The 13,745-nt window shown below is 50.2% G+C and overlaps 1 protein-coding gene across 1 annotated transcript in view; it reads left to right on the forward strand.

Annotated features, from left to right (window-relative positions):
- Positions 1–13,745, forward strand: part of CTIF (cap binding complex dependent translation initiation factor) — a 221,535-nt gene that overhangs the window by 101,909 nt on the left and 105,881 nt on the right. The window contains exon 8 of the mRNA XM_087818617.1: positions 346–422. Coding sequence (XP_087674743.1) covers positions 346–422 — 77 coding nt within the window. The remainder of the gene's footprint in view (positions 1–345; positions 423–13,745) is intronic.

Consider the following 13,745-nt stretch of genomic DNA (forward strand, 5'->3'; position numbering starts at 1 on the left):
GGTCCCAACTCTGTTGCAAACTCTGCAAGACCTCAAACTACGCATTCACCTCTCTGGACCTGAGCAGTCTTGTTTGTAATTTGAGTGATTGGATACGACGAATTCTAAGGTCCCCTTTGTGTCCCTACTGCTTTTGATCCTGTAATTCCAGCATCATCGCTTGGTGGGAAATTCATTCACTCTAGTATTTTCCACTTTTCAGTCTTGCTTTGGTGGTCAGAGTCTAGTCTCTCCAAACGCTCCATTTCTTTTTGTCATAGATGTTGTTATCGTTAGTTTGGTCCCAGAAGTTCTTACGCTCTTTCAGAAGTTGCTAACGATGCCCCCTCCTCCCCCACACCCCAGGGCTACCACCCGATGCCCCACGAAGTGGAGATTGCGCACACGAAGAAGCTGTTCCGGAGGAGAAGAAATGACCGAAGGTAGGAGAGACTACGTCTGGAGCTTCGGGGTTTATTTTCCCCTGTCGGCCATCTACAGCTCTGTCGCTCCTGGTCTGTGTTTTGCTTTGCCCGGTCACCAGCTGATACCTGTGAGGTCGGCATGTGGGGTTGGTAACGGGTTGGGCAGCTGCGCTTCTCTTGGTTGGCCCCCGGAACGAATGCCTTCAGGAGTCCAGGGCAGGTTTTGCAGTTCAGGAGGAGAAATGCTCTTTCCACTGTCCAAGGGGCAAGGACCTAGCCAGCACGTGTTTTGAGACTTGGCCTCCAGGAGGCTCCTGAGATCACAATTCCAAGGGTATTTATCTTCCCTCCGCCCCAGTCACTGGGAGTCGTCCCTGGCCCATGCTCAGCTCTGCTGTGACAGGCCACACACAGCTCAGCACCTGCACGTGCTACTGCTCCCAGATGCCTGCAGAGCATGAAACTAAAGCAGAAACCAGGATCTCCCTTGAGTTCAGAGCCCTGGGTGATAAAGGGGCCAGAAAAAGTGCCATGAGGCAGCCCTGGGTGAAAACAAGCAACTGAGGCTGGGCATCCTGGGAGGGCATGCCTTTGTTTCCTTAAAGGCTTTCTGACACAGAAAGGTCTTCAAGGTTTATTTCAAATGGAAAACCACAGGTGCAGACCAATGTTGGTAGTATGTGGCCATTTGTGCAAAAGGAGGTGTTAGGGTATATTTTTTGCTAGAACATGCGTAAATGATTTCTGGATGGAAATATAGAAAAAGGAGGGAGGAAGGAAGGAGGCCTGCCTGAGGAAGTAAAATGAGGTGTTCCTCTAGAGGGGATTTCTTCTGAAAGGTGAGGCTTGTGGTTTTACCTTTCATGAACAGAGAACGTTCTCAGAGCCAAGAAAACAGCCCAGCCCACATCCTTGCTCAGAAAACTAGAAGTGCCTGTTCTCGTGCAGCTCCTTGAGGTCAGAGCTGGGACTGACCAAAGTCCCCAATCCTCCCCTCCATACTCACTGTGAACAAGAGTGTTGGGTGGTCGCCCCAGCTTGGGGTGGGTGGAGGACCAGGCACCCGAATGCTTCGTCATCAGCTGGTGGATTTAGCAGGCCTGAAACAGAGAACAGTAAATGCACAGGGAGCTGGGAGAAGGGCAGTCCTGGCTTAGAAATCGGAACCACTGGGCACTTTCATGCAGTGACAGGAAAAGGGGAAACAGCCCGGAAAGTTGGAGCAAGCCCCGTCCCTGGTTATCATGCTGTGTGTGTCCCCTTTTTCTGTGCAGCTTCAGAGAGGCTAATTCTTGGTTTCTGGCAGATGGAAGATGTAGGGAGCACCCTCCTAAAAGGGGAATGGGTTCACAGGGGGACTGGGGTGGTGTTGGGAGGTGCAGAGGCTTGGTGTCCCTCCTCCCTTGCCCCATGGTCCCCAGAGTGCCTGTCTGGAGGTGTGGGGCAGCCCCAAGCTTCCAAATGAGAGGTCACCCTCTGGCCTGCTTCCCCTGGCTGAGCATCCAGGTCCCCACCTCTACTTGTGGGCCAGGTCGCCTAGCTCAGCAGGAGTCCCCTGGACAGTGGCAGGCCTCCGGAAAGCAGCAGCATGACCCAGGAATGTAGGAAGAGGAGCGTGACATGCAGGCGCTGGGAAACTGCCCTTCCGCTGGGCCGCTCTTGTGTTAACAAACGCCCGGGTTAGGTCAGCACACCTCGCAGAGGATGTGGACCCGGGACAGAGTCCAAAGCCAGGCAATAAAGATGATTAAAGGGATGGAAAGTATGTCCTGCGAGGAGAGGCTAATGGACGGACGGGGCCAGGGACAAGAAGGCTGCAGAGGAGGGACATTCGCGCGTAAACTCGAGAGATTTATATAGAGGAGCAGCTGCCTCTAGAGTTACAGGGCCCCAACCAGAGGCTATCAGCCAACATGGAAGGAGAGCGTGCTCAGCTGGACCAAAGACAGGCTCAAGGAACAAACATCTTGACCATCAGAGGTCAGGCCTGCAATTCAGGGCAATAAACGCACATCGAGCAAGTTGTGTGTACAGTGCATCACTCAGCCCCCATGGAGTCCCAGGCATGGCCCTTTCAGGAGAAAAGCAAGCAGCCAGATAGTTTAAGGACCTCATTATCTGGAAGCAGGAAACCAACGCCAGAGCCCCCTGAGCCCCTCTTGGTGGACATGTGATTCTGACATTTGAGGGATGGCTGCAGAACATTGTCAGGTGGACCCTAACCTTCCAGCTGATGATGGATAGTAGTGGCCTTGCTGAGCCCCAGACCTTTATATTTGACCTTGATAGCTAAAACTTTTTATGTAATAGGCTAACTTTCCTGGTATTGGGAGCTTAAACCACACCAAGAGGCTTGCACTCCCTAGGTGGCAGAGGGAGAGGTGACCAGAATCAGGTTTGGTGGCCAAAGGGCACAGCCAGCATCTGTGCCATGCCTCTGATCTCTCCCTCTGTTGTGAGGGAGTGCAGGTACTGTTTCTCCATGTAACAGATGGAATAACTGAGGCCAGAGATGTTAGCTAAGAAGTGGCAGAGCTGAACTTGCCTATACTGACTCTAAATTTCTTTCCCTTTCAACTCTACAACCCCAAGTGGACATTTGACCCAGAAAAGACCAAGAGCAGGCAGCTAGTAGGTACACAGTTGAGGTGTGGCTGCAATGTTACATTAAGAGGAGTGACCTGCTCTATGGCATCGCTGTGGCTCTCTTTGGAATGCCTGCTGGGGACTGTGGCCTTCAGTCTTCCTGCAAAGTAACTGGACCTGTGTCCAATAGCTGCAGGCTCCCCGCAGCACAGGCAGGTCGCTGAAGCTGAGCTTCTGTGATACCCCACAGCCTGGAGCAGGAACTTGCAAACTGGGCTCTAGAGCCCTAGTCTTCTCACAAGTCAGCATTATCTCCCAATTCAGGGTGGACTCTCAGGAAGTTTGGGGTGCCCTTGCTGCTTTCTTTGCCAGTTATTGAAGTCTGAGGCACATGCTGTGGAATTGGACACTGGATGTGAACCCCACTTCCTATACTTGCTAACTCTGATCTGGGCAAATTACTTCATATCTTGAAAACTCTATTTCCTCTTCTGTAAAATGAGTCTAGTAATTGGGAAGCTTAAACAAACTAATCCTTGTAAGGTACCTGGAAGTGGTCTTAGCACCAGCTCACTCCACAAATCAGAGTGGGTTCGAGGCCCTGAGGAAACAATGAAAGGTGTGAGTGGAGTGAAGATGTCTGTGGCAAAATGGGGGGGGGGGGAGGCTGTCATCTCATGGTCTCTGGGGTGCAAGGTTTGCCTGTGAACCCAGGGAGCTTTGCCTTGCATCCCCTCCAGGGCACCCAGGATCAATATTCCTTCTCCTGGCAACTTTGAAAGCTCTCCTGTCAGGGCCAGCTGGGGAGCACCCCTCCAGAGCAGCCCTCTGCAAACCGTTCCCACATTCCAAGGGCTGCTTCAGGGGGCTCTATGATTAAAATTGAGATGTAGATATCTTTTCCTCATGTGCCAGAAAAAGGTTAAGCTTGGAAACAGTGCAAAGGTTTTCTCCTTAGAAATGATCTTAAAACTTGGACAACCGGTAACTACTTGTTTATTCTGGGAAACTAGTCAAAGATGTTTACTGATTCCAGACATAGTTATACATCTCATGATGTGAATGTACTAAATGAGTATTTCATGCATTCCCCAAAGAGCAACGTGCCTCCGGTGCTCTGTCCCCATCCTAGCTAGAGACCTGCTGACCAGAAGGGAGCCACTAGGGTCTGTCTCTCACCTCAAGCTCCTTCCCTCAGGATACAGGGCAGAGGAGCAGACTCAGAATAGACCGAGTCCCGACAATGCTGCTGACCCCTGCCTATGCTGACCTTGAGTGAGGCCTTGCCCGGGGTGTGGGGATCTGCTCTATTCCTGCCCTGCCCCCCTGCTCCATTTGAAGAGATGAACAAATGGAGGCAATGAACGAATGTCCGTCAGAGTCTGTGTTCCCTGGGAAGCTGACTCTAGGATGAAGATTAACGGGCAGGATGCTTGCTCAGGAGCGCCCTTGGGATCAATAGAGCCGATGGAAGGGAAGGGAGCAGGATTGGGCAGAGGGAGGAGTTGAGCTGCAGTGCTGTCTGGGTGGGAAGTTCTGACCCTACAGGCAATTCGGAAGTAGGGGTGACTTTTTAGAGTGAAGGGGCAGGTCTTTATATGCCCATGTCCGCTGGTCTTCGGATGGGGACTGCCCAGGGAGGGGTGGGGCGTGACCTTGGGCTGGGAGCTCTCTTAGCCCAGGGCAGTTTCCCTAAGGGCAGGGTGCCCAGAGAACTCCAGAAAAGTTCCACCCAATCCCTGGGTCCCCAGGTGGTGCTGTAGGGCCAGCCACATGCTGGACACTTTGGGGCGAGCAGATCCCCCAGCAGCTATGATTGACCATGACTTTTGGCTCAGTGTTCTCTTTATTATAGAATCAAATAATATCTCATCCCTCCTTCCCTTCCTCTGCCAACATGTGCCCAAACCCTCCTTTGGTGTCAGACTTTTTCTCCAGGGACAAAATTAGTATCAGCCATCAGATTTGATTTTGGAAGCTCATCTAGGTCACTGATAAAAACAAACAGGATATCTGCACTCTAAACACAAAAATATAATTTCAGAATTGTTATTAACCCCTGTGAAGCCCACTTCTTGGCACACCTGACAACTCTGCCCCATGCTTATTCCATTCTGGAAGCCACCTTACCCCTCCTCCTCTTTACATCTGGGCTTGTGCACAGGGAGGACCCTGGGGGATGCCCAGTGCCTCCTCAAACCCCATCTCTAAGTCACAGTTGCTTTCTGGAGCTTGCTGTTCCCTTTCGCACCTCAGATCACTTCTCTAGTCAGGAGTCCTTCATCCTATGAAGGTAACTAAGTCCCACGTCTTGCCCACCAGGAACTGAGCAGGAATTAACCTAGTTCAGAGCCTGGATCTCCAGCAGCTCTTGCACATGAGTTGTTCAGGTGGCCCTTTTGTAAGTACAGTCAATCCTCATTATTTGTGGACTCCATGTTTGCAGATTTGCCTATTCTCTACAATTTATTTGTAACCCTCAGTCTACTCACAGTGTTTTCGTGGCCATTCATGGATGTGCACAGAATGGGGAAATATTCGAGTTGCCCGACACCCACATTCCCAGCTGAGGTTGAGCAAGGAGATGCTCTGCCTTCTGGTTTCAGTTCTCATACTGTACACAGCGTCCTTTCGGTGATCTATGTAGTGCCGTGTTTTTTGCATTCATGTGCTTTTTTGTTGGTGAATTTGCTGTTTAAAATGACACCCAAGCATAGAGCTGCAGCGCTGTCTAGTGCCTCTAAGTGCCAGAAGGCTGTGATGTGCCTTACGGAGAAAATGTATGTGTTCCATAAAGCTTCATTCAGGCGTGCTTTACCGTACTGTTGGCCCGAAGTTCAATGCTGGTAGAATGAATCAACAATGTATATTAAGTAAGGTGTCTTTAAACAGAAATACACATAAAACAGGCTATGTATTGATCAGTTGGAGAAAATGCCATGAGCAGAGGCTCACAGGAACCACACACTGTATTTCCCCTGGGAGCCATGGTTCAGTAGTCGCTAATTCAGTGTTTTAAGGATTTTGTGAACAGCCAGAATTGACTGTGCTTGCTCCTTAAAACAGGGAGAGAGATGCGGAAGGGAAAGGAACACGTTGTGAGTGATGGGATTTCAGGCCTGAGTAGTTTATCTTGTGTGGTGGTAGCAGAAATGGCAGGGAAGGGAAGAGGAAGCAGGAGACCCTTCCTCTGCCCTTTGTCACCGGGCTTGGGTTTCACAGAGGGGACTGCTGCTTCATTTACCTTATCCCGGGACGGCACCATCCCTGAAGCCCTGCAGACTGCTCAGCTCCACAGTGACCATCATTGTCATCCTGTCATCAGGATCCCAGGGGACAGGGAGATAGATCCACGCTTCCATTGCCCGAGGTTTGCCTTTATATCCCAGCAAGGAAATTGCCCTCATTATGTCCCTGCTAAAGATAGATAAGAAAATGGGACAGGCAAACCCCCACCTGGCAGGCAGCCCTGTCAGATTCTAAGCAAAATGAGTCAGATAGGAATTATTTTTAGGCTCCTCTCCTCCTCCCCCACGCCCACCCCAAGCGGGCTCTCTTGGAAAGAAGAGCAGCTCATTTCTTGAAGCCAGATGTCCAGGTCCTTGTTTGATTGACGTGCTATGTCTAGAGAAGACCCCAGCGTTTGTGCAAATCATGATGGGCAGATCGTCCTTTGGACAGTGCCTACCTTGCCCACTGCTCCTGGGCAGAACAGATGGCAAGAGGGCCCCCCAAGGTTAGCCTATGACTCACCTGTGACCCCTTTCCTGCCCTTCTTTCCCAGCACATGCTTCATGCTCAGGACCTGCTCTCAGTGTCACATGTTGTGGGAAAGTAAACAAGGTCCTGGGGTCCCTCTCCCAGGGAAGGACCCTCATGTCCCTTGCCCAAGACCTGCATCTGTGTTGGGGTCATTTTGTTCATTTTGGCGGGGTACCTGGGTGCCAGGCCTGCCCACCCTGAAGTGGATATCCCCTAGTCTGTGCCCACTGCTGGGAAGTGGAGCCTGGCTCCTCTTTTTTTGCTCTCTTCCCCTTTTTCCAGCTATTAGAATTCATTCAGACCCACAAACCCTAGATGGCAAAGGAGGATGTCCTGGGGGCAGGGGAGCAGGCTGAGGAAGAGGCAAGGGGTGCGTGTCTATTAGCCAGGAGAGCAGGAGGGGGGTGCCGGCTAGGAAAGTGACCATAGAGACATAAACGCCATCTCCACTGGATCTGTGCCTGGGACAGAAGTAGAGTGGACACCGGGAACCAGGCACCCGAGTTGGTTTATTTACTGCTCCTCAAGGACTTAGTCTCTTTTTCTGAAATGTTGAGCATGCAGAGGTCAGCCCACAAATGTTAACCCCCAGCCCTGCCTCCCTTGCTGGAGCAGATGGAAAGATGCGACTCTGAGGGCCCCAAGTCACCCAGCCTTTGCCCCTGGGGCAGTGTGTATGGCGGGCAGCCCGAGCCTGGGCCAGGCTCGTTAGACTTCAGGACTTGCTCATCCCTCGCCTGACCCATTCTTCTTCTAGTCCCCAAGGACATGGATAGGTAGCCTGCAGGGATGCTGGGAGGTGACGTGTGATGGCAGGTGCACAAGAAGTTCCAGCCTCACACCAGCTCTAAGTATGGAAACAGGACTCCCCTCTTCTTCCTGGTGCTTCCTCATGGGACCCCAATGCCCCGGGCAGTGTGCGCGGAGAACACTGTACCCACAGTTGGAAATCTAGATCTTCATCCTTGTGGTGTGGCCCAGGGAAATTCCTTTACTTCTGTTGCCCATGGTTTTTCTCAGGTATAAAATAGGGTTCCTGATTCCAGCTCTCACAAGTATTAGGGAGAGTGCAGAGCTAAAGATGAAAACAGTGCTTCCCAGGAATATTCTGTTCCTTAGCTTTGGGGGCCGGGAAAGACCAAACGAGACATTCCAGAGGCCAGTTGGGGCTCACATTGCAAATAACCAGTGCCCTGTGTGTCTTCAGCCCAGCCCATGCACCCTCTCCAGAAAGTTCCAGAAAGCAGGCCCATGTCTGCTGCTCTTGTATATGTCTTTCAGGACCAAATCCGGTCTAGTCTGCATGCTGGGCATCCAGCTGTGCCTGGCTGAGCCCCCATACTCCCACCGCCCGGGCTGCCTGAGATGGGACACTGCCTGGGACCACCTTACTCATGGGGGGGGGGGGGCTGTGCATCCCATTAGTTCTAGGTTCTCAGTCCCCTGGGCAAGCCCAGCCCACCCTCAGTCCCACCTGGAAGCCACTCAGTGATTCAACAAGCGCATCCAGGGTCAAGATACACTGAACCCTTCACCAATATCAGCTCATATAATCTTTCCGACAACTCTGGCAAGAAGATGCTGTTTTTATTCCCATTTCACAGATGAGGAAACTAACTTACACACAGAAGTGAAATAGCTGAGCCTGAGTCTGGCTTCAGAGCCTGTGCCATCACCCAGTTTCCTGCTGGAAAACTTCCTTCAGTCCCCTCCTTGGCACGCTTGGCCTCCCTCTTCTGGGTCCCTCACCGCCCTCTACATACACATCCCGATTAAGTCATGTGCTGGGGTGATGAAAGCAGGATGGGGGGTGCTGCTTTCAAATGGATTGAGGAGAACTCTAGCACATAATTCAGGGAACAAATGAATGGTGAGATTTTAGACAAGACCCACCAGACAGGATTTCCCTCTCTGCCTTCTGTACCTATGCACCGGATCAGTCATGCGTGGAGATCTCTGGTCCAGGTGATTCATGCATGGACATACTTAGGAAGTCTCTGCAACAGCCCAGAGATTTCCGAGGTTTGTGGGGAGCCCACCCAGTGAGAGAAAGGATAGTGTGAGTTCTAGAACAGTGAGCAGCTCTCAGGAGGGCAGTCTGGCCAGGAGAGCTTCCTCTAGCTGCCAGCTCCCCCCAGCCCCAGGAGGGTAGGCCCAGAGCACGAGGGTGCCCTCCACTCCCCAGGGCTCCCCAGCAGGGAAGCAAGCACAGGTTTTAAAAATACCAAGGAGCCTTCCTGCCTGAGTCAGCACTTACCCTGAGCTCTGAAAGTTATTTCTGAGTCTTCCCAGTAATTTAAGTTTAGCCGTTTCTTCCAATGCATGTGTTTTGGGGAAGCCAAGGTGGCCTCTATTATGGTTTGGAGTATTTTGGGAGCCCCTGGTTTCCAGAAATGATGCAGGGGCTCAGTTAGGCAAGACATCAGCAACAGAATTAAAATTACTTAAGGAGATAGGCCCTTAGGTCTCCGGAGGTGATGCCTGTGCTTAACACCCACAGGAGAAATTAAGACCAAGGTGTCCCCTGTGTGCCCAGTGGTCATCTCTCAAGTGACAGCTTATGTCATTGTCTTCAGCTGTCTGTGCACCTGAGGGCATCTTAGTGCCCTTCAAAATGCAGAATGGATTCTTTCCTGCTGATTCTTTCCAAGTAGGCCTGGACAGACAGACAGACAGCCCGAGCACCAACAGTGGACAGGCCTACATAGGTGGACACTTAAACTTCCCAACAATTCATAGTCACCATTGCAGAGACGGTGTGGCTCAGTGGTTGAGCGTTGCAGGCTCGATCCCCAGTAGGGGGCATGCAGGAGGCAGCAATCAATGTCTCTCTCATCATTAATGTTTCTGTCTCTCTCTCCCTCTCCCTTTCCTCTCTCTCTAAAATCAATAAAAACTTATTTTTTAAAAAAACATATAGTCACCTGCACATTAATATTGCAGAGGTTTTTGGAGGAATTATTAGAAAGCATGTAACCTTTCAAATAGACCTTCAGAGCCCCCTGCCGACTCCAACCATACCTTACCTCCCCAGACAGGCCTGCCAGGCCTGCCCTCTCCCGCCCCGTCCTGTCCTTGCTCACTGCACTTCCAGGCGCCCGTCCCTCCGTTCCTTGAACAGGCCAAGCCCGCTCCTGTTTGCATGGGGCTGGCCCCTCTGCCTAGGGCCTTCCTCACCTGACTCTTACCCTTGGAGCTCCCTCTCCTTTACAGGTTCTGCCTGCCCCACCCTGCACTATCCAAGCTCTTTTTAGTCTTCCCTTGATCTCCCCTGCCCTTCCCCACAATTGCTGGGGTGTGTCCGCCTGGCACGAACTGAGAGAGCCTTCCCCGCCACGCTCGAGTTCCCCGGCTCACCTGGAACAGGTGCAGCGGCTGCGGGATTCCGGGATGGGCGGGACACCCAAGTGTGCGCAGGACACTGGTGTGGGAGGGCGAGCCCCCGTATCCTGAGTCACCTCTCCAGGTGAACAGATGAGCCCACAACAGAAGCAGCCGCCCGCGCCAGCATTGTCCACGGTACAGCCCTCCCCCGGGGATATGGCTGCCCTCGCGTTGTCTTCGAGGGGAGGAGTCCATGGGCAAAGAATCCAATTTCAGGCTTTCTGTTTGTCAGGACTGACACTGAACTCAGGAAAGACATGTGTGGACTCAAAGCAAAACGTGAGAAATGTTTTTAAGGAAAAATAAATTGCTATATGGGGCTGTGCGCATGTTTGGTCTGGTGGCCGAGTGGCCACAGCAAACACATGTTCCAAACTGGCTGGGGGCGCCAGGGAACAGAGGGCGTGGCCTGCCACCCTGAGGAGGAAACCCAGTGCCTTTGAACTGAGCTGGAGCCCTGGCTTGGAGGGGCTGGGTGGGGACAGGGTGGGACAGGCAGAGGGCAGGATTCTGACTTTGCCCTCATGTTCCAGAAGGTAGGAGATGCTTGGTCAGGAGTAGGGTAGGGAAGGTGATCATTAGGACCTGTCTAGGCAGGGTCCATAAAGCCCAGCTCCCTCCCACGGCCCCATACAGTTCTGTCCCACTGCCCTCAACGACAGCATGGGAGTCCTGGGCACCCTTTTCTGGCTGAAGCTCTGGTATGTTTTTACTGTGATGTTTGCTCTGCCCACATTGAGGAAAACCACCTCTGCCTCCTCATCTTCCTCACCTCTCGCTGCTCTCAAGCAGCCCCTCTTGTGCCCAGATTTACCACTCTGACATCCCACCTTATGAACTGGGGTGTCTGTAATCACTCTGGATAGCCCAGGGCAGGGCAGTCTGCAGTTTCACTGGAGCCTTCAGTGATTACCTAGAGTTAAGAGAATGATCTAGTGCTGAGAGTGTCCAGCACATTGAAAAGCCAGTGCATGTGGGGGGTATAGAGGGAGGGTGGATGGATTGCATTTTTTGAAGGCAGGACTTTTAGATCCTAAAAGCTTAAAACCATCCCACTGTAGGCAAACATCCTTTTTGCTCCAGCCTTCATTTTCTGGAAGTCACATAACATGAGCCACTGCAGGGCCCTGGTTTCAGCCAAATGTGTAGGCGGCCCCTTGAGTGTACTCATGTAGATTTGGTTTGGGTCTCCTTGCTAGATGTGGAACCTCAAAGGCATGACTTCACTCTCTGGGGCATGTTTCTCATCTGTAAAAGAGGACATCTACCTCCTAAGACTGTTTTGCAGTTCAAATGAGATGATGCTCTAAAAGCAGGTAAAATGCCAAGAGACACACAAACATGAGAACTTATCACCAATCTTTGTGTTTGTAGTATACATGCCTGTGTTTATAGTTGGGTGTGAATGCTTTAGGGACTGCCAGTATCATTTCCAATGTTAGTTTGCTGGAAATGGAGCTTGGCCTGGATGTTTGTATTGGTTATTTATTGCTGTATCACAAATTACTTCAAAACTTAGAGCTTAAAACAACGAACATTTGTTATCTCACACAGTTTCTGAAGGTCAGGGATCCAGGAGCAGTTTAACTGGGTGGTTCTGGCTCAGGATCTCTCTTGAGATTGTGTTCAAGCTGTTGGCCAGGACTCCAGTCATCTGAAGGCTCAACTGGGGTTGGAGGTCTGCTTGCAAGCTCATTCACAAGGTCATTGGCAGGTATAAGTTCCTCACTAGTTTTTGGTCACCAGGTGGACCTCTTTTAAGGCTACTTATAACATAGCCGCTGACTTCTTCCAGAGTATGATATAAGAGAGACAGAAGGCAAGCGGACAGTCAGACACCAAAATAGAAGATGCAGTATTTTTATGACTTAATCTTGGAAATGACATTCTCTACTTCTGCCATATTCTACTGGTCACACAGGCTACCCGTTACAGTGTGGGAGGGGACTACACAAGGATGTGAATCCCAGAAGGCCAGGATCATTGGGGTCATCTTAGAGGCTAGCTATCATAACCCACCCTCTTGCCCCCAATGATGCACATTCCTCCTACATGCAAAATACACTCACCCCTCCCAATGTCCCATTTGATTATAGCATCAGCTCAAAGTCTAGAATATTACCACCTATATCATGTTTAGGTATGCATAAGGCTCTTTGGGTGCAATTCCTTATGCACAGCTCCTCAAGTATAGCTCCTTCTTGATCTCTGGGCCTGCGCCCCACACAAATATCAACATACAGTTGTGGGACAAGCATGGAGTAACTGTCACAGATGTCCCTGTTCAAGAAGGAGGGAAACAAGAAGCAGTACACAAGTCATTGGTCCATAGCAGTTCTGAAATCCAGCCAAGCAAATGTTGAAAGTTCAGTCCTACTCCTTTTCAGGAGTTATCCTACATGGCTCTTGGCTCTGCTCTCTACCCTCAGGGTCTCTCATGCTATTACAGTCATGTCATTGGCCCAGTGAATACTCTGGGCTCTTGGTTCTGCCTCTACGTCATTCTTCCTTTCCTAGGAAAGGTAGTGTATGTGTGCAGCTGAGTCATTTTCTCAGCTAGTTCCCTGCCACACAATTTTGGATGTCAAACAGCATATTTTCACTTTATACAGTCTCTGTCCCTTCCAGCCCAAGTTGCCAATATTTCTACTGATATAATTCTTTGGAAAAGTTCATGGATCTTTTGTGAATCCTATTGGGATCTACTTTACTAAATAAAGGCCCACCCACAAATCTCTTTAAGATCATCCCTTCTCCACTTTAGGGTTTGAGGAAGAACAATGCCCTTAATCTTCTTTGAAGCTTTGTTGTTTGATTGAAAAGATCTGAGTCACATATTTAAAATCTTAAAGCTTTTTGTCCAAACTGAACAGTCCTCTGAGGCACCACCTTCAATCTTTCAAAGGATTTAAATCTTAACAAAGGATTTCATAGTCACACCCTCAGCCTCATCTTTGGACTATGCTTTCCTGAGAGTGCTTGGATTTGATCTTTGCTCAGAAGTCATTTCCTAATGTTAGCATTGTTTGCCATCTGGAAGGTCTGGGAATCTTCAAAACTAGTAAGTCCTGGCTCCTTTTTTGTAACAGCCTTTTTTTAAGTTTCTGTTTCCCCTCTCTCATTTTACTATACCCAGCAAGAAGAAACCAAGCAGTACCTCCTTCAGCACTCTGGCCAGAAATCTCTTAGCTAGATCATTCAAATCATTAGGTACATTTTCTACTTTTCACATAACTGCAGGAGATAGTGTTGCTAAACGTTCTGCTGGGACATAACAAGACTCCTCTTTCTTCCAGTTCCCAATAATGTATTTCTCACGTCCCTTAAAGCCCTCACTAGCAACCTCCTCAAAGTCTATATTTCTGCCAACAGTTTCTTCATGGCACTTTAGGTTTTTGCTTACCTCAGAATCCTTCCAGTTCCCGCCCACTGCCCAGTCCCAAAGCCACTCCCACATTTTAGACTTTTGTTATGGCAGCACCCTAGTTCCAAGTACCAAAATCTGTATTAGTTAACTCTTGCTGTGTAATAAATTGCTCCCAAATTTTTTAGTAGTTGAGAATCTCAAAAAGTTATTATCTCACCCAGTATCGGAGGGTCAGGAACCCA

Source organism: Miniopterus natalensis, chromosome 7 (genome assembly GCF_054644295.1).
Source record: "Miniopterus natalensis isolate mMinNat1 chromosome 7, mMinNat1.hap1, whole genome shotgun sequence".
Taxonomy (NCBI): Eukaryota; Metazoa; Chordata; class Mammalia; order Chiroptera; family Miniopteridae; genus Miniopterus; species Miniopterus natalensis.